This window comes from Penicillium odoratum, assembly GCF_028828045.1.
Source record: "Penicillium odoratum strain IBT 22623 chromosome Unknown utg000005l_segment0_segment0, whole genome shotgun sequence".
NCBI classification, from domain to species: Eukaryota; Fungi; Ascomycota; class Eurotiomycetes; order Eurotiales; family Aspergillaceae; genus Penicillium; species Penicillium odoratum.
In genome coordinates this window covers 2,256,921-2,277,004 of record NW_026643147.1, presented here as the reverse complement: position 1 = coordinate 2,277,004, position 20,084 = coordinate 2,256,921, and the positions used below count along the sequence as shown (strand labels likewise).

At 49.3% G+C, this 20,084-nt stretch overlaps 5 protein-coding genes across 5 annotated transcripts; 2 read left to right on the top strand and 3 right to left on the bottom strand.

Annotated features, from left to right (window-relative positions):
- Positions 1-284: 284 nt before the first annotated feature.
- Positions 285-4,357, bottom strand: N7520_006394 (putative RNA binding effector protein Scp160; the record flags this gene model as incomplete). The annotated part of the gene is made up of 4 exons (XM_057140328.1): positions 285-1,270; positions 1,325-3,593; positions 3,649-3,896; positions 3,961-4,357. The coding sequence occupies 4 exons, from the start codon at positions 4,355-4,357 to the stop codon at positions 285-287; spliced, it is 3,900 nt and encodes a 1,299-aa protein (XP_056994334.1).
- A 3,592-nt stretch (positions 4,358-7,949) lies between these two features.
- On the bottom strand, positions 7,950-9,138 carry N7520_006393 (uncharacterized protein; the record flags this gene model as incomplete). The annotated part of the gene is made up of 4 exons (XM_057140327.1): positions 7,950-8,106; positions 8,169-8,254; positions 8,346-8,816; positions 8,881-9,138. 4 exons carry the CDS (start codon positions 9,136-9,138, stop codon positions 7,950-7,952), a joined length of 972 nt encoding a protein of 323 aa, XP_056994333.1.
- Positions 9,139-11,733: 2,595 nt separating this feature from the next.
- Positions 11,734-12,653, bottom strand: N7520_006392 (SMP-30/gluconolactonase/LRE family protein; the record flags this gene model as incomplete). The annotated part of the gene is made up of 2 exons (XM_057140326.1): positions 11,734-11,854; positions 11,935-12,653. The coding sequence occupies 2 exons, from the start codon at positions 12,651-12,653 to the stop codon at positions 11,734-11,736; spliced, it is 840 nt and encodes a 279-aa protein (XP_056994332.1).
- Positions 12,654-13,526: 873 nt separating this feature from the next.
- On the top strand, positions 13,527-15,868 carry N7520_006391 (uncharacterized protein; the record flags this gene model as incomplete). The annotated part of the gene is made up of 5 exons (XM_057140325.1): positions 13,527-13,680; positions 13,739-14,147; positions 14,201-15,054; positions 15,105-15,275; positions 15,324-15,868. The coding sequence occupies 5 exons, from the start codon at positions 13,527-13,529 to the stop codon at positions 15,866-15,868; spliced, it is 2,133 nt and encodes a 710-aa protein (XP_056994331.1).
- A 953-nt stretch (positions 15,869-16,821) lies between these two features.
- On the top strand, positions 16,822-19,409 carry pakA (mitogen-activated protein kinase kinase kinase kinase STE20; the record flags this gene model as incomplete). Its single annotated transcript, XM_057140324.1, has 4 exons — positions 16,822-18,705; positions 18,763-18,862; positions 18,916-19,250; positions 19,305-19,409. The coding sequence occupies 4 exons, from the start codon at positions 16,822-16,824 to the stop codon at positions 19,407-19,409; spliced, it is 2,424 nt and encodes an 807-aa protein (XP_056994330.1).
- Positions 19,410-20,084: the final 675 nt, after the last annotated feature.

Here is a 20,084-nt window from a genome sequence, read left to right as displayed (position 1 = left end):
ACGTTAAGGGATCAATGCGTTCAATTTTGTTGTAACTGATCGAGGGTTTCAGCCAACACTTGGCTGGCTATCTTAGGCTGCATGAAGAAAGAAGAGAATCATTCTTTTGAAATAAAAGGAAATACAAGAAAATACGGTAAGTAGAGGGTGGGAAATAAACCAAAAATAAACGCAAGAATGCCCTGCTCCCACGCTGGAGGATATTATGGTTTATATGCTCGAACTCGATATGTTCTGTCGTTTATGCCTTGAGCGAGAATATCCAAAGAATTCGGACCTGAAGATCATGACCGGACGGAGGCAGAACCATTCAGGCCATTCTGCACAGCCTCCAAAATCATGTCCTTAGCTTCTTCCAGGCCAGCCAAGCTGCCGCGGACCTCAATGGCCTCGCCACGAGCCTGGTCCTTAGGCACGTTGATACGGCAGCCAGTCTTCTTCCGGATCGCATTGATCTGGCTACCGCCCTGTCCAACGACAAAACGGTAGGTCTTGGGGTCAGGCAGAATCAGGTAGCCAGTAGCGGACTGTTGGCTAGCAGCGCTCACGGCCTTTTCGATGGCGGCGCGTGCCTTTGCGACGTTCTCTGGGGAGCCACTAAGGACCCACGGGAAGGGAGTGGTATCAGCATCAGCAGTGAGGCTGTTGTCAATAACCTTCCAAGAGTGGGCGTCTGTAGCCTCACTAGGGTCATCGGTGATCAGGGGTAGAGATGTGCCATTGGTAGAGCTGCGGGTCTCCTCGGAAGCAGGGTGGTTGGGCACAGACTTGCCGGCATGGTCAACAGTGACGTGGTGATCACTGCGAAGGCGGCGGAAGAAAGCACCATTGTCAGCAACAGCGTGGTGGAGGTGAGTAGGGACGAAAACAGTCTCAGCATGTTGGTCTTTCATCATGCCCTGAATGTGCTCCTTCGCCTCAGCGACCGCAGCACTGGCGCCCTTAAGCTTAACATCGGTGCGGCCAGAGCCTTGCTTGGGAATGTCCAGGGTGACGTTGAACTTCGACTCAATACCGCGGCGGGTATCACCTCCGCGACCGATGAGTAGGCGATGCTGGGCAGTGGGAACATCAATAGTCTCAGAGACCTGATCCGCACGCTCCTTGACAAACTCCTCAATGGCTGCAATGATATTGTCGACGATCTTTCCATTACCCTCAAGACGAATGGTGGACTCGGTGCTGTCAGGCTTGGGGAAGCGAACCATACGAGCGGCACTGCCATCACTAGGACCACCAGCGTCGACAACAATCTTGCGAATGTTGGCACCTACAAGACATTAGTAAAATACACAAAATGAGTCGAATGGCAAGGGAAACATACCACCACCGCCAATAAGAGCCTTGTGGTACTTTTTCTCAACCTCAATGGACTTGGTGACAGTAGCATCGAACTCGGTGGCCCGCTGCTGCAAGATTTTCTTGGCCTCGGCCACCTGCTGTTTAGTTCCCTTGATGCGAATCTGGACACGGCCTGATGCATCCGGTTCATCATTTGCGGCAGGTACGTCAATCTGAGCTCCAGTGTCTGCTCGGACCTTATCCATCTCACGACCACGTTGACCAATCAGCGAAGCAACCTGACTCTGGGCGACCGAGATGGTGGCATTGTGCGAGTGATCAACGACCCACTGCAACAGACTGAGAATCTCATCGCGAGCAGAATCAGCACCCTTGCTGGGGCCCTTCACAAAGACCTCGTCAGCGGCTTGCTGAGGGCGGCTGCGGGCTACACCAGCATCGCTACCTGTCTCGGCGACCTCATCGGCAGAGGCAGCTGCCCGAGGAAACTGAACACGAACTGAGTAGCGATCCTGCAGACGGTTCACCTGGTTACCCCGCTGTCCGATAAGCTCACGGTGGTACTGGGCAGGAATCTTAAGAATGTGGGTGGTCTCATCTTCCCACTTCTTGCCCATGTTGATAATGCGCAAACGGGTAGCATCCGCCTTGGCCTTGGGGCCCTTGACCTCAACCTTGCCATTCTCGACCTTGATGTCAACATCAAATTCCTCGCGCAGCTTGTTGATGTTTTCGCCGCGCTTGCCGATCAGGAAGTTGGCAAACTTCTGAGGGAAGTCGAAGGTGTTGGTGTAACCACGCTCCAGGTCATCCTGCTCCTGCTCCACAACGAACGCCTCGAGCTTGGCAGCGAGCTCCGCGACTAGTTCTGAGGGTCCACGCAGCGAAATTTCACACTTGGATCCCTTAGGCTCACCAACAATAGCGCGGACAGGGATGCTGTCCTCACCCTTGGCATCCTGTTCGCGAATGACGAACTTGCGGATCTTCTCCTGATACTTGGCAGGAACAGAAACGGACTTGCCAACAATATCACTCTGGTTTCCAAGAGTGCTCAACAAGAAAGATTGGGCTTCTAACAAGGACTTCTCAAATGCAGCAATCTCCGCCGGGGCAGGACGCTGTCGTGGGACCTCGAAGTTTGCGGCAGAGGAGTTGGGGCCCTCGTAGACAAGCACAACCTCGGGGCTGTTGATGTCTTCGGGCACGAGCAAATGAACGCCATAGTCACCCTGGAGCTTGCTCGCGCTGCGGGAGCGCAGGTAGGGGTGGAAGTATGGATCCACTGGAACATGGCGAAGACGAGACGGAGGGTGAGCTTGGACAAGGTTCATGATGTCCGAGCGAGCACGGATAGTGTTCTTGCCATCCCGGGAGTAAACCTCCCAGGCCACAGGGCCCTCGACACTCGGGGAGAGGGCGATGTGTGCATCATAAGCAGACTCAAGCTGCTTGATGACCTGGCGACGCTGCAGGTACTGGGTCAGAGCACGAGCATGGGCGTGAGGACCCGCAGGGGCATTAGGGTGCTGACGGGACAAGTCGATGCTTGCCATCTGCATGCTAGTCGCAAGATCCATCGCATGGTTGATACCAGCCTCGATCTGGTCAACGGGACCAGTGATAGTGAGGAACTCGCTGTCATCTGACGCAGGGGGCAAGATAATTGCGCAGCCAGTCTGCTCATAGAACCGATGCAAAGCATCGGCCTCATTTCCAAGAATAAACTGGTGCTGGCCACGGTTGATCGCCAATTGGCGGAGAGTTAGTTTTCGCTGCAACTCGGCCGCCACACGCTCAATCTCTGCACGAGCTTCCTGAGCTGCGGCACGCTCTCCAGAAATCAGAATGTGCTTGTCCGCAACAGGTACGAACTGCACTTGCCCGGGGTGGGCCTCCTGGGGAGGGGGCTGCGAAACCCAAGTGTCGTAACGAGGAACGTTGATCTGTGCCTTTGTTCGCTCCTCAATTTCACGAAGTGCCGCATCGTGGGCACCAGCAATGAATGGGAAGAACTCCGGCGGGACGGTCTTCAAGCGCAAGCTCATGCTCGAGCCTCGCTCCTTGACAATTGCTTCAATCTCCCGGCGTGCCATTTCGGCAGCAACTGCATCACCCTCAATCAGGACGTCAATTGTATCGTCATCATCTTCGACGGCGGTGGCATTGCCATCAGCACGGGGGACTTGAACGCGAGCACCAGTACGTGACTGAATGTCTTGAACCACCGCGCCCTGGCGGCCAATGATGTGGGCTCGTGCGGAGGTAGGAATGGGGACACGAACGGATTGCTGAGAGACCAGAAAGTTAAAATAAGGGCCGTTGACGGAAGTTATGACTGCATACCTTGGATCCAACCTGTTGCGCGACCTCCTTCAGGGCCTGACGAACGGAGTCAACAGAGCCCTTGCCTTCAAAGACAAAGGCTCCACCAGGGCCACTACGCATAGCAACAGTAGCCTTTGATCTCCGCGAAATGTCACGGAGGATATCTTGGAGGGGCTTCTTCATTTGACCGCGGGGAAGCATTTGAGAGGGGGCAAGACGAAGCTGCTCTGTGTGCTTGCCAGGGAGAGACATAACTCGGGGGGTGTCTATTGATAGTTAAATAAACCAAAATATCCCAGACTATGGTTTATGTTTTGAGAGTTTACTTACCCGTTGGCTTAGCGGGCTGGCCATTGGCCACAGCGGCTGCTGCAGATGGCTTCTTCGCACCCCATGTGGCCGCTGCGGGAGCAGCAGGCTTAGGGCCACTACCAAGTGCCGGGAAAAGTTCCTCCGACTGTACATCAAATGTCGGTGTCTTCTTGCCCGCAGGCTTGGGGATTGGGGAGGGGGTGGCGGTCTCTGCTGGGGTGGCGGGATTCAAGACAGGGGGAAGAGGAGTGGATGCTTGGCTGTTCAACAGAGATGGCGGCGGGTGCTTGAGATCCTCCTCATCGATGACGTCCTCAACGGTGACACGGTGGTCATCACGAGTGTGTTGCTCCTCCAGCATGGCGGCAAGAGACTTGGAGGCACCATTGGTGGTGGTTGACGCTTCGGCGGCCATTATGAACAGACACAATTGAAAGCGATGATAGGGACCAGGGATTAATGGAGGCAATAGGGCCGAGCAAACGTAGCCTACAATCAAAACTAGACCAAATCAGTATTGCGGCGGAAACAAATTCCAGGGGTCTCGGGACCTCGGGGTCGGAGGTAGGCAGGCGAGGGAGGTGGGTGTGTGATCAAATCAGGTGCGGAGCAGGACTCACCTTTCGAATTGAGGTTCGGGAGTGATTGCGATGCCTAGCGAGTTGACTGGCAATTCCCCGGAGAATGGGGCGGAACAGGATAGGAATATGATGGACCAAGCACTCAAAAAACAAATGTACAGAAATGCCCGCAGGCAATGTCCCCAAAGAAAAGAAATGGAGTTTAGGGAGAGAGAGAATGGAGGAGTGGGTGGAAAGAGAGAGAAAGGTGAAGGTCGAGAACCCCGGAAGTACACAAAGTGTCAGAAAAGGCCAGCTCGAGGCTCCGGGGAAGTTTTCTCCGAGTCCGAGTCAACCACAAACAGTTGAACACAACTCAGAAAGCAGCAATTGGGGCGGAAACGTCAACATTGGATAAAAGATTTCATTTCTAATTCATATCAATAAGTAGTGATTTCTTTGCAGTTTTTGTTTGTAGCTGAGGTAATGTTGTTTGCACATTCAAGGGACTCTAGGTGGTCCAGGGGCTCCCCTTAACCACTAGAACCATCTAGCACTTGAGGGAAGACACGAACTAGGGAGAATGTCATATACTCAAATGTCATGCATATGAAGAATTTACAAGTGGACGAGTCAGGTCGATCAGGCTTCGGAACATTAAAATTATGAGATCGAGAATCATATCAAAGCGAACATTCATACGTCAAGGCGGTATGGTAAATGACTAAGACGAGCCCCTATTGCTTATTCAGTCAAATGTGCTTAATGTCAAATACAAATGTACATGTAGGTCCAAAAAGATAGCTTCCTCTCAGTTGCATGATTCCAAAGCAGATTAGTTACCAGATGATCTTCTCCAATGAAAGGGGGTAAAGGTTCGGACACATCCGACCCCACACGATAAGGAAGATTTTTCTTCAAAGCTTAACAAACCCAATATGCCATAGCTTGAAAAGAAAGAATTAGGCATATATGATATTTAGAAGTCTGTCAATTTGAACTTGCAAAATAAGAATATTCAATTATTTGAAGCTACGGAATCGTAAATAGCGTGTAAAAATGCAAAATCTGAATGCCATGAAAAGACGCCCCGCAGAAAGGGGGAAATTCCAAGCCTAATTCTCCGAAAGATAAAGCCCACTGCTTCAACCATTATACATTTGATCCGAGCATCAATGCTTGTAAATGGGTGAAGTGGCCTTTGGACCTGAGTCTTTTCTCTTTTCTCTTTTCTCTTTTCTCTTTTCTCTTTTCTCTTATCTCTTTTCTCTTTCCTGTCCTTTTACGCTCCTCGCTTCCTACCCAATTGGATCTACTTCGCTTTCTTCCTTCATTCTCACTCTCAATCACGCTTCGAATTGAAGGTTTTCCGTCATTTTGTTTCCTAGGTATTACTTTGTCCTTTCTCATAATAGCATAGTAGTCCTCGGCAGATGAGCACTAAGGATCTTAGAGAGACCCTGTGGTCTACACGGATTCACTAAGATAAGCATTGGCTGGGCTTCCGATTTGGAGTCTAGCCGTATACTAGTCTAACCCTGGGCTTTGTAGCGTCTGCCGCAAGAAACATCAGTGGCTCAATTATTTGATGGCGGTTACAACGTGAATGGTCCGTTTCTCGCGGAGACAATGCCTACAGCGTGCATTTATGTAAGATTGAAAAGGGCTGATATGATACAATCGGTCTTTGAGCCGATCTAGACCAACTGCCTGTGCCCTGGACTCCGACATATATGGGTCCAATTTTGATATCGAAGATGAAACAACAGCTGCGCCGGGCATAGGTGGACTAGCTCTGGTACATATGTAATACGGCTCCATTATTGTTAAAGTGGTGGTTATTGCCTACGATTCTGGTACAACATGAGTTTATTTGGACTGTGTGGCGTTTTGTTATGTGACAAATATGGGTCATTCTTTGCTTTGTCATTTGCATGCTTATAACTATCGCCAAAAGGCTTCCTGGTGCGCTTTTTTAGTAGGAACAGCGACAGTTTCGCTTCTGAAAAAATCGGTTTATGTCTTGAGCATAATTGTTGTTGTTTATATATAAGAAGCCGGCTCTTCATAGACGTAGACTGTTTCCGATTTTATGACTTTTAGACGATGAATATTTCTCTACGACATTGGTATGTATGTTGTAATGCCCCTGGAATATCTGCCCAGGTACCCGATATATTGCTATGCTGCTGGGATGTATATCGGTCCGTCGTTGTCCGGAAGCCAGAGTAGGCACTGGTGCACAGCATTTACCATGGAGAGCCCTTGGGTTCAAAGAAAATTTTGAGTGTGAAGTTTGAGCAATTATCGCCTGCATTCCTCAAAATACGAAGTTGGAAGGTTCAGAAGGTCTACTTACGTGGATATTTCCTGGGTTGTTAGCTGTTATGGCCGTTGTTGCTAATGCCGTCAAGTGTTAAATTGGCTCATTGGGATGGGTGGCGATAGAGGGGGGAAGATGAGTAGGAATTAAAAATTGAAATCGGAACACTCAACATTAAATTTTCACTTCATCGTGGCAATTAGAGAGAAATAAGCACGCCATATGACTTGAAATTGATGGAATAACAAAGCTTATGATCGACGCTCTCCTACGTAATAGCTCTACTGTTTGAAAACACCAGTCGCCCAGACGAGAAAGTAGATTCTCACAAAACTTCAAGTATCAGTCTCGGCCGAAAATAATGATGAAGAGAATGCGATGAAAATTGAATAATACTAGAGTAGCCGAGGAATTTCGGTGAAGGGAGGAATCCTCTCGCGGGGATGACCTCCCAATCTTCAGTCGAGGCGATGATCATTCACAGCGGTCTATCTGATCGTCGATGTGGAGATATACTTGCGTACTTCGAACTTTTATGATTCAAGCATCGTCGCACACAGCAGACATTTTGAAGAGTGTGCCTGGTGTGTACGTCAGTCTATTGCGACGTACACGGTAGATGCTGTATGAACATGCAGGCCCATAAGGCGTGATTAAGTTGTGTTACTCTTGAAAGAAGTTAATCGAGAACATCTTAAATGATCTGGGAGTTTACGGATGTATCCGTTATTATATAGTAGCAGTCACGCGGGCAAGTCCTCGCTATGTAGCAATGCCTAGCGGTTAATTTGCTTAATCTTCTACATGACATGAAAATAGAAAATGATTGAATGTGCATTCCCTTGAATAAAGATCAAGGGATATAGATTATTAGTATCGAGAGAGACACAATTGCACGATGGTGCCAGAAGGCCACACATGGGTATCGAGTAAAACCAGCGCACAAGTCAAAGGTATGGGGAAGCCCATCATCAACAGAAAGAAAAGTCAGCTGAGATCTCAGCCGAGAGCCGAGCTAACAAACAACATATGTATAAGCATTAGACTGTATGGTCATACCACCTCCACTATATACCCAAAGTGGAGTGGCTATCGATCACCTAGGTTAAGGTATTATGGTGTGCTTAAGCCGCGTTGACAACCGGCCACCCGTCCGTAAAGCCCAACTCGTTCCAGCCGTAGCGATAACCGGCATTGCCATCGCCACCGGCCTCCTTCTCAGCGAGGGGATAATAGTGGTAGTACAGAATAGGTCCGAGGTCTTTGTCCGTGAGAACACCCCTAGATGTCCATTGGTCAGAAATTACGCCTTGTGGAGTGCAGATTGGCATCTCATCACTTACTCTCCACCGGGTCCGTAGACCTGGTCGTGGCTGGCCAATAGCATCGTGCCGCCTGACTTGGTACACTCAGTGCCGTCCTTATCCACCTGCAGATCATCCCGTTAGTTATGACGTATTTTTCCAATATGCGGAGCTACCTCATTGTTTTTGTAGCTCAGTTCGGAGCGCAAAACTTACAAATCCACCCGTTCCATAGGTAGAGCGGCACACACGAATACTGTATTCGGCGCCCGCTGCGGGAGTAGTTGCGGTGTATGAGCCCGCAATACCGGCGCTGAAGAAAAGATAGTAATAGTCGTTGTGTTTGTACAGAAAAGATCCCTCCTCACGGTGGTTGAGGGAGGCGTTCCATGACAGCTGGTAAGGGGTGCTAGATCCGACTTTCAATGCGCTCGTGAGCTCAACCTGGTAGATGTCTTGCCAGAAGGAACCGAATTGAAGGTACTGCTTGCCATCGATCTCGATCCAGTTGGGGTCGATGCGGTTGTAATCGGAGTTTGCGGGGATACCAATGGCACCATGATCAGTCCAGGAACCGGGCTCCATAGTGGTGGAAGTAGCCACGCCGATCTCAGATGTCTGTGTACCAATCTTGGAGATAACATAGTACATGTAATAGGTGTTATCGGCATAGTGAACATCGGGGGCCTGCACTCCAACAAAGGATGATTAGCAGTGAATCAATACGTTTTTTATTTCTTTGTTTACATACCCAGATATTGGTCTTGTTCGCGCCGTCGAGATCGATGTTAGAGCCATCGGGCAAGGCTACACCCAACTCTGTCCAAGGTCCTTTCAGTGCCGGCGAGGACATAATGTTCACACCTGTGCCTGTAGAGAAGCGGAAGTACGTGCCATCCGACTCGCGCTGGATCATTGAAGGATCATGGGCCCAACAGTTACCCGTGCATGGCCCTCGAGCAGGGTAAGCTGCAGCCAACGAAATGAAAAGAGAGAAGAGGCCCAGCATGGCGGAAAAAACAAGAGGGTTGTCGGAATGGGTGGAGGTTGTCGAAGGGGCCGAAATATCGTGGCGGGCTTTGTTTCTAGAAAGGATATCTACGAAAGACAGCGGAAGTGGCTCAATTTATGTTGAATTCCTCCGTCTCTGGGGTCCGTAATGGAGGGTCATGCAGATGTCGTCTTTGTTAGTGGGTTTTTCGCCTTGATAAAAAAAAGGTCTTGGGGCCAAAGGCCAATCACAACATCCTTCAGGCCGCATATTGGTGCTGTGAATGTAAGGCACATGTCAGTAGCAGATGGGGTCCCGACGTGGCTCAACGCCAAAATAGGGATAGCAGCCAAAGAATCAGCAGTCCAGTTGATCAGAGACTTGCAAGCAGACCCGCTTTGAGAGATCAGAAATGTAGTTGCTTAGCTAGTACATCCCTTATGTGATGTCTCGCATCAGGACTCGGACTCCACCGGCAGGAGGCTCCACTGTGTCCAATATGAGATTGCAAGGAATTCGTCTTGCCCTATTTGCTCCCATAGATTTCGCGTCCACAGGGATGTGCATGATTCGCAATCAGGAAGTGCGCAAGCGCATGGATCCACCAACCCCTGCGGGTAGGTAAGGGATCATCACTTGGCTGCACTATTGAATCGGGGATTTTTTCCTTTTCCCCTTTCTCTGCATAGTTGGTTACACTTTACTTGCTTGACACCGTTGCTATGCCAATCTAAGCTCCACAAGATCACGCCCAAACTGTCACCGGGATCGTTTCTCGGACTATTCAACAGCATGTTTGGTTGTTGGTGCTTGCCTTAGTCCGAGACTCCGGGGTGTTAATGATCGACATCCCATGTGGACCCGGCATTGCCCTCACCAATAAGCTTCAATGAAGAGGCTCACCAGATTCCCCAGCTGAGTGCCTTGACCTATTTTCGCCAAGGACCTGATTTTCTCCCCGGATTTGCTCGGTAGTGCAGCTGCTTATCTTTCCGTGTGTAAAGATTCCGAGGTTTGTAATTCCAACATTGTTTTTTTTCCTCTCCTTATCTTCAAATGATTTGGAAAAAGGGGGAGAAAAAACAAATCCAAATCCAAATCCAAATCCAGTAAAAAAGGGCGCAAATTTGAGGGGTTCAGCAGGGGAGTGGAACCCTGCTTCCCTAAAAGAAAGAGGAAGCGAAAGCCGAGACCCGACCAGGAGAACTTAGTAGACTACATCCACTCGTTTCTTTCTCCCACATAGATCCAGCGGCGCCATCTCCTACACCGACTCCCGATATACGAGAAATTAAAGCAGCCATCGGCAGTCATAGCCTCTAGTATCTTGGCCCTCGTCATAAACATTGAACGGTCCACTCAGAGTTACTCGATCGCCGGATCTCGTGGGAAAGCCAGTCACGCTGCTTCTGAGCTTGTATTAACATCTTAAGGTACCGAGCGCAGTGACTAGACACAGTTGTAGGAACACATGACCTAGACCTATGACCTACCTTCCCTTGAAGGAGATAGACTACCTATTGGGATGATTCATACATCCCTCAAAATGCGGCCCCTGCCACAATTCGAAATGTATTTCTAAATTGGGGCTGATACCCCTGCACCCCTCCGCCCCTCGACACTTCACCTGCAGCTGACCCGGAAGATGACACAATGACACGATATCATGGCACCACTAAAATGTCCGACCGGTTAGAAACCATGCTAGTTAAAAATTGACACGTACTGGGGAGATTGGTGCCCGATCTGGATCTGTACATACTCCGTCTGTATGATGCTATTCCAAGGCTGGGCGCTGCTGTTAAGGTTTGATGGCGCATACATACATAATCAGAGTCGGATTGATGTCGTTATGTAGTAAGCCTGACTCCACCATGTGGTGCTGGTATCAAGGCATTACTAAGTGGGTGCGTAGCTCGTCGTCGCCCACTGCATACGAAAAACAAAAATCCATGGATGGGAACATACTGTAAGTTCAAAATGTTCCCAGGTAGCGCTAATAATTTCGACCACATGTATATGTATGCGACCTGCCGATATACATATAATCATGTGTGTATATATATATATAGTAGGTATATGTGCTTCCAAGGTTTCATGATCACTTTATATGCACTGAGGTGCTACCTAGGTAGGCATCCGCTTTATCGACCTGCACGTAGTCCCGAAGTCCTGAAACATGTACCAGTGCTACATCCATGGTTGTATGTAAGTTCAAATGTTGTAACTACACTTAGCTAGGTAGACCCGTGGACGTAGAGACCCCGCTTTTCACATTGAATCGGGACCTCAGCCCTGGAAGTTCCGATGCACCAGCCTATCTGACAACCTTAAAGCATGGCCAGGGAATTGTGTTGTATCATCACCTCTATAACCTCTTGTACCTAAGTGGAAATTTCTCTGTGGTTCATAGCGAGCCATTCTTGATTAAATTTTCCAGAGAGTACTGCGCAGTGTGCTGTTCAACTGGGCCCGGTAGATCCTATTCTCATTAAGAATATACATCTGCCCTCTCTTGCCGAACGAGAAGTTGGAAGTACCACTCTGAACCAGAATCTTGCCTAACAAGACGCCACCAGGAGACCAGACATTGACACCATCCCCACAGCCAGCTTACACATTACCGTGCTGATCAACCTTGAGACCATCAGGAATACCATCACCAGGCATAGCAAAGACTCGGCGGTTAGTCAAGAACGGCTGTCCGTTGATAGTTGACAAGTCGAAAGCATAGCTAGAAAATGTTAGCCAAATCGCTTCATCATATTTCTCATAGGTGGAAATGTAAAGACCCCATCAAAGAGTCCAACTTACATAGTGGCAGGCTTCAGCGCATCTTTAGATCCATCACCGTCCGTTTCAGCAGTATCAGTGACATACACGGTCTTCTCATCAGGCGAGAAAGAAATCCCATTTGGTCGACCGAATCCATCCGCCACAACCCGAACAGCCTGAGTTGTAGGATCATACCGGTAAACCTGTGCTGGTAGCTGGGGCTTCGGCCGGATATCCTGACGCCAGCCATAGATAGGGTCCGTGAACCAGAATGAGCCATCGCTAGCGATAACGACGTCGTTTAGGGAGTTAAATTGGCGGCCGTAGAAGTCTCCCACGACAAATTCGGCCTCATACGGTGGCTGTGCGGACATCTGCCATAGACCACCAGTAGTGTTCATGGTGCCCTGTCCGGTCCAGAGAATGCCACCTTTGTGGTTTACGCCGCCGTTAGGCATAGGCACAGTCGAGTTGATGATCTCCGAGGTGACGGGGTTTGCGGTCAAATTGACCTTAGAGATCGAGATGCTTGTTTCATTCGTCACTGGGTCGGTGTACATGTTGCTGGACATGAATAGTTCGTCTGTTGTTGGGACGTAGACGCTTGCCTCATGGGCGAAGGGAAAGTCATTGTTTTCCAGGATGACCTCTAGTTTAGGCGTAGAGCCGAGGATGCTATAGAAGCCATTGTTGTATACGCTGAATGTAGATGGGATAGAGGTGCTGGCAGGGAAGACTGCGTGTGAGGTGGTAGCCATTTTGTGTCTCAGTCGATGACGAGGGAATTTAGAGATTTAGATGGGAGAGGAATATCGGGAATTTTCTTCAGGGGAATCCACTAGCTTATTACATTTATTTGAGATTGAAATTGAACAAACCAAATCATGGTGGGGTTCTATAGTTTCATGGCGCGGAGCCAGAAACTGATTAGATCTGCGCTGATCCACGATTCACGGCAGGAAATTTCCCGAGATTTCGCCTTGCCGAGCTTTTGAGGGTTGGCCGATGTGAAATGTTTGTAGGAGTCAGTTATAAGACCATCGTGTAAAAAAGAAATGAGAATGAAAAGTGGTCAGCCAGTTGTGATGTTGATTTCCGGAACAAGAAAGGAACATAACTACATTGTAAGAGCACTTTTGCCCAATCCGGGACTCAGGGGCCACAGAGAAGCAGATACAGCCAAGTAGTAACACAGTATAATATAGTATCATCCAGATGTGTGTCATGTAACGAGAAAAGGAAATCTGTGATCTTTAGTTCTGACTTTAAGCTACCTATTGACATGTTAAATTCGCTTTTAGCTTCTGCACTAGTGTCTAGGCAATGCAGGTACTAAAATATATACTTCCCGATGAGCGACTTAGTCTGAGTTTGATTGATGATCAAGATTGGAAAATCAAAAAAATTCCGTAGCATTGAATGCTAGAGGACACCAGTGTTGTTATCCCCTTTATCGGGAAGGCCGCGTAGCCCGCGGAGGTCAGTTGTTCCGCTCTGCCCCACATCCATGCCACTTTCCAATGGATCACACTCTGTACGCCGTGCATCAATCACAGTGTTAAGACACCTCGAGGGCATAGTCTCAATCCTTGTATCCGTGTCTGATTTTCTGGGTCTTTTCCACTCACAAAATGGCACCCCTGGTAACATTGGCCACATGTGCCCTGAACCAGTGGAGTCTTGACTTCGAGGGAAATTTGAGGCGTATCAAACAGAGTATCATCAAAGCCAAGGAAGCCGGGGCAACTCTTCGCGTCGGTCCTGAGCTTGAAATCCCGGGATACGGCAAGTCTGACCTACCATTACATTCAAAACCTCATATCGTGCTAATCCTGTACACCAGGCTGCTTGGACCATTTCTTAGAGACAGAAGTATACGAGCACTCGTGGGATTCTTTGTACTCTATCTTGACTGATGAGTCACTTCATGGAATTATCATTGATGTTGGATTGCCTCTGCTGCACCGGAACTGCAGGTACAATGCACGTGCTATCCTTCTGGACGGCAAGATCTTGTGTCTTCGCCCAAAACTGTATCTCGCCAACGATGGCAACTTCCGTGAAATGCGCTTCTTCACGCCATGGAACAGGCCCAGACATGTGGAGCAGTACTACCTTCCACCGCTGATTCAGAAACATCAAGGAACCCGCCACGTTCCCATTGGTGATGTTGTTCTCTCCACGATCGACACCTGCCTGGCGGCTGAGACATGTGAAGAGTTATTCACACCCAACAGCCCTCATATTAACATGTATGCTCGATTTTCATGGCTGATATGGTTCAACGCTGATATTTTAATTCTAGGGGACTTAATGGAGTGGAAATCTTCACCAACAGTAGTGGAAGCCATCACTCACTTCGGAAGCTGGATGAACGTATTGCCCTCATCCAGGAAGCCACACGCAAGAATGGAGGTGTCTACTTGTATTCCAACCAACTTGGGTGCGATGGAGATCGGCTTTACTATGATGGCTGCGCGATGATCTTCGTCAACGGTGACATCGTGGGCCAGTCAAGCCAATTCTCGTTGAATGAGGTTGAAGTCGTTGTGGCGACAGTCGATCTCGAGAAAGTACGGGCCTACAGATTTGCCCCATCGCGTGGTCTACAGGCAGTCGCGGCACCGGAATACCAGCGTATCGAGGTGGACTATTCCCTGTCTCACGACAACTTGGATCTTGACTTTGATCTGCGACCTACTGCCGCGCGACCGGCGCGGTATCACCTTCCGGAAGAAGAGATTGCCCTGGGACCCGCCTGCTGGCTCTGGGATTACCTCCGGCGCTCCAAGGCCGCTGGTTTCTTTGTCCCGCTGTCCGGAGGAATTGACAGCTGTGCTACCGCAACAATTGTGTACTCGATGTGTCGTCTGGTCATTTCCGCGATCAAGGAGGGAAATGAACAGGTCATCACCGATGTCAAGCGAATTGCCGCCTTCTCATCGAATCTCCCTGAGACGGCAGAAGAGCTGTGTAATCAAATTTTCTGTACTTGCTACATGGGAATGGAGAACCAGAGCAGCAAAGAAACCCGCGATCGGGCGAAGGCCCTTTCTGAGCGGATAGGGTCGTATCACACCGATGTCAACATTGATAATATGTTTCACTCGACGAAGAACATCCTCACCCAAGCCACAGGCTTTGAGCCGAAATTCAAGGGTTGGTCCGCCTTCACACTAAGATACTCACATGCTAACCATATCCTACAGTTCACGGAGGCTCGAACACGTCGAATCTGGCTCTTCAGAATATCCAGGCGCGATCCAGAATGGTGCTTGCGTATTACTTCGCCCAAGAGCTATGTGAGGTCCGGAACCGCCCCGGAGGTGGCTCTCTTTTGGTTCTTGGAAGTTCCAACGTGGATGAATGTCTCCGCGGATGTGAGTATTCCCGCGCAACTGTAGTAGAAGATACTAATATCGGGGCAGATCTGACGAAATACGACTGTTCTTCTGCCGATATCAATCCCATTGGGTCGATTAGTAAAGTGGACCTTAAACGGTTCATCGGCTGGGCGTCCAAAGACTTTGAAATGCCCATCCTCGTGGACTTCCTGGATGCTGTCCCAACGGCCGAACTGGAGCCGATTACGGAGAATTACGTGCAAAGTGATGAGGTCGACATGCAAATGACCTACAGTGAACTCTCGCGTTTCGGAATGTTGAGAAAAGTGGATCACCTGGGGCCATATGGAATGTTTCTTCGTCTTCTGGACGAGTGGGGTGGCGATGGCAAACTTAGCCCCCGCGAGATTGCTCACAAGGTGAAATTGTTCTTCCATTTCTACCAGATCAACCGCCACAAGCAGACTGTTGCCACCCCGGCTTACCACGCGGAGAGCTACAGCCCCGATGATCATAGATTTGATCTCCGGCCATTTGTCTACCCCCCTGGATTTGAGAGCTGGTCATTCAAGAAGATTGATGCACGAGTGGATGCTTTAGAGAAGAGGAAGAAGAGACAAGAGGCATAGTTATTTCATCCGAGCGAATCAGACATATGTAGAAGTTGTTGACTTGCTGCTAATTATACTTTCCTGCCGCAGTGGGGACCCGAGGCCAGGTGTAAGATGATTTGCCAAGAAACTCCCACCTGCCAAGGTTTTGCATATTCATTGTCATTCCACATGGTTCATGACGTTTCAGATTGTTTAGTCATTTTTTATAACCGAAAGGTTCTTTAACTTAGTAGATATCTGGAAGTGGTTCAAAGTGAGTGTGTTCAGGATAAAAGGAAACCTAGGCGATGTGAGATGACGAAGCATCAAGCATTGGAGTGTTACAGATAGAAAAGATAAAGACGTCAACTCCAACTCCAACTCCAACTACATGAAAATCTTGGTTGTTCATAGTATATTCAACGTTTACCATATCTGGTTTCCCGGAGAGTATATATCATCTTAATTAAACGGTCAGATTCCCTTATCCTTAGTGTCCACTTTCGACCCGTGTCCAGAAAAATCTAGATTCTCGGGATGTCAAACGCCTCAAAGTTCTTGGTTTCCTGGACTATTGTGATAACTCCTGCATGGGTAAAGTAATATAACGACTCGGTAAATTAATTTGATATTGCAACCAGTTTTATACTTAAGCCCCCCCGCGTCATCGTGCCCCATGAAAAAAAAACCCAGCCACCGAACCTCCTTTTCCCACCTCCACGTGTGAATTACTGTTCATTGGTTAATTAAACTGTTAACTGGGCCCCTCTTCTCCCCTTGGAATTGATTCTCTCCATTCTTTTGACATTCCAATTTGGAAGACAGAAGAGAAAAAGAGAAAAAAAAAGGACCTGGTTTGTTGGCAACTCCGTGGTACTTCCCTATTTTCTTGAAGCCCAATCTCTGCGAATTGGCTGATTAGAAAATTCTCCTGAACCCCTCGGCCCAATTTCAATCGGTGTCTCGTGTAAAGAGACAACACATTCATCATGAGTGACGGGTTCTCATTGAAATTCCGTCGCCCATCGAGCAAACTGCAAAAGGAGTCTCCAAGCTTCAGTTCACGCATTCTTCGGAGTCATCAAAGCGCATCTTCCTTGAAACGTCATCCTTCCGCCCCCGTCTACCCGCGCTCCTCGAACAGTAGCCGCGAGCACACCCGCACAAGATCCAACGCTGCTGCTGTATACGGATCATCCTCATCATCGCTTGAACAACATAGCGACGGCCCGTCACCAGTACAAAACGACCATTCCTTTTTCCCCAGCTACAGCACCCGCGCCCGCCAGAATCGCTTCTCCTACGATCAGCACAGTTCGGATGAATTAACGACCACCCCCTTCGAGGCACGGGGCATGCTCAGTGCATTAGATGAGAATAGTGCCGAAACTGACTCCCTGTCTCCACCTCATAACCCTCCGCCCCTGCACTCCCAGCAATCTAGCCCGATAAGCCCAGACCCGCGGCACCGCTCCTTTCTCCGACAATCTGCCAGTTTCACCACCTTGCCCTCCCGGATGGATCCCTTGGCACATCGGGAGACTGAGCGGCCTTCCAACTCCAAGCGTCATTCCGATGAAGGCAGTGGCCATACCCGGGGCGGGAGAAGCAAAAAGGCCAGCTTCTCTAGTTTCGTGAATAGCATGCTGGGCTCGCCTCGCAACATCAAGATCTCGTCCCCGGAGAACCCTGTCCACGTCACCCATGTGGGCTACGATAATCAGACTGGCCAATTCACGGGCTTGCCCAAGGAGTGGCAGCGGCTACTGCAGGAGAATGGAATTTCGAAGAAGGAACAGGAAGAACACCCGCAGACTATGATGGACATCATGCGCTTCTACGAGAAGAACACCCGTGGTGATGACGATGAAGTCTGGCACAAGTTCGACAATGCGCATGGCAAAGATAACGGCCGACCACCCTCGCCTCCAGGAAGCCCCCGTTTCCCCCAGAACCACGAAGGTAGCTTTGAGAACCCCCGGTCGCCGCCACCGGTTCCGAAGGGACCACCAGGAGGAGCGCCTCCCCCAGCATCATTGGCGTCTGCCGCCGTCTCCCCGCCATTGGGAAGCCTCATTCCGCATCGCGCGCCTCCAAAGCCACCCGGCATGACACCCTCGCGACCCCCACCGCAACCTCCTACCATGGCCCAGCGACCGCCAGAGGCCTATGCAATGGGAGCACCGCCCATTCCCGAGGCAGCACCACTATCCAGCGATCCACGGGGTACCTCTGGCTCTCGAAACGGCACTCAGCTCCAGGAATCGAATATCGTGGCTTCCCCGACACAATACCAACGGCAGCAGGAGCAAGTCATGGCCGCTGCTCAGGAAGCGATCGCATCCAAGAAGCTGGATCGGAGCACAAGTCAGCGCCAACCACAACAGGCTTCTCAAATACCGCCAATTCCGACAAATGTTCCCCAGAGCTCCGTGGAGTCCTCTTCTGCGGCTTCTCGAGCACCCCCGGCAGCTCGCCCTCGTCAGCCCAAGCGCCAAAGCAACGTTATGGATGTGCGGCAGCGTCTGTTGCAAATTTGTCACCCAGGCGATCCTACACAAATATACTACAACCTCAATAAGGTTGGACAGGGTGCTTCGGGTGGTGTGTATACTGCTTATGAAAATGGTAACAACAACTGTGTCGCCATTAAGCAGATGAACCTAGATCTTCAGCCCAAGAAGGATTTGATTATCAATGAGATTCTTGTAATGAAGGACAGCAAGCACAGGAACATTGTGAATTTCCTTGAGAGCTACCTTCACGGCCTGGATTTGTGGGTTGTCATGGAGTATATGGAAGGTGGTAGTCTTACAGACGTGGTCACCTACAATATTATGAGCGAGGGCCAGATTGCAGCGGTTTGCAGAGAGGTATGTTTTTATCCATCATCTCCCCATGGGTTTCCAATGCTAACTGTCTTGAAATAGACATTGAACGGACTCCAGCACCTCCACTCTAAAGGCGTCATTCACCGTGACATTAAGTCTGATAACATTCTTCTCTCCCTAGATGGTAACATTAAGCTGAGTAAGTTTCAATATCTTTGCTTTGACAGGATTATCGAAACTAATTTCTTCCAGCCGACTTTGGCTTCTGTGCGCAAATCAACGACTCCCATCACAAGCGCAACACCATGGTTGGAACTCCTTACTGGATGGCCCCCGAAGTAGTTACCCGAAAGGAATATGGTCGCAAGGTCGATATCTGGAGCTTGGGCATTATGGCCATTGAAATGATCGAGGGCGAGCCACCATACCTGACAGAGTCCCCTCTGCGTGCGCTCTATTTGATAGCCACAAACGGAACACCGACCATCAAAGATGAACACAGCCTCTCCGCTACCTTCCGTGATTTCCTACACCTCGCACTTAAGGTGGACCCGGAGAAGCGAGCTTCTGCCCACGACCTTCTTAAGGTATGCCAACAACCCCACCCCGTTTCTGTTGTACAACCATTGACTGTTCTTTAGCACCCATTCATGGCCATCTGCTCGCCACTCACCCATCTAGCTCCTCTCGTCAAGGCTGCTCGCATCAGTCGTGCCCAAGAGAAAGCGCAGAAGGGTGGTGGCTAGATGACCAGCCTTACTCTTTTCTCTTCTCGTTTTTCTTTATCCTTATATCACTCTTCCCGTCTCGTTCAGATACCCCCATCACTCCTGATGATTCTTCTAGATCTCGGCATGCCGACCCCAAACCGCGTGGCAGTGCCCGTTTTTGTACTGATTTTGTTTACAATTTTATTCCTTGATGAACATCTTTTTGTGATAAAAAATGATCTGATCCCGCAAGCCTTGTTTTGACCCCGATCTGTCTTCCTCTGTTGGTCTATCTTTATCTTTGCCATTCTCCGGGGTCATGTGTAGCACTGTTAGTTCTTCAACTACATCCCTGTTTTGAATCTGGACATGTGTGGTGTTTCGGGTGCGACTTTAAGCTGTCTACTGATTGTATGTCTTTCACCTCGTGAGATTTGAAACGCAATTTTCCTATCATATTCGGCGTTTGGATCGCAAGGGGTCTCTTGGATTTGTGTCATATCACACTCTATTTTCTCATCTCTTCTAATACATTGTACTGGTCTGTTCTTTGTTAGACGGCCATGTATATAAACATTGAAATAATAACTTAAAATATTTGATACACAAGCCGCTACATGCTGTGAAGGATTGGGAATGATTTGCAAATCTCTCATGTACCTTCAGCACTGGCTTCGGACTAGTAGTTCGAAGCCTGAGAGACCAGACGAA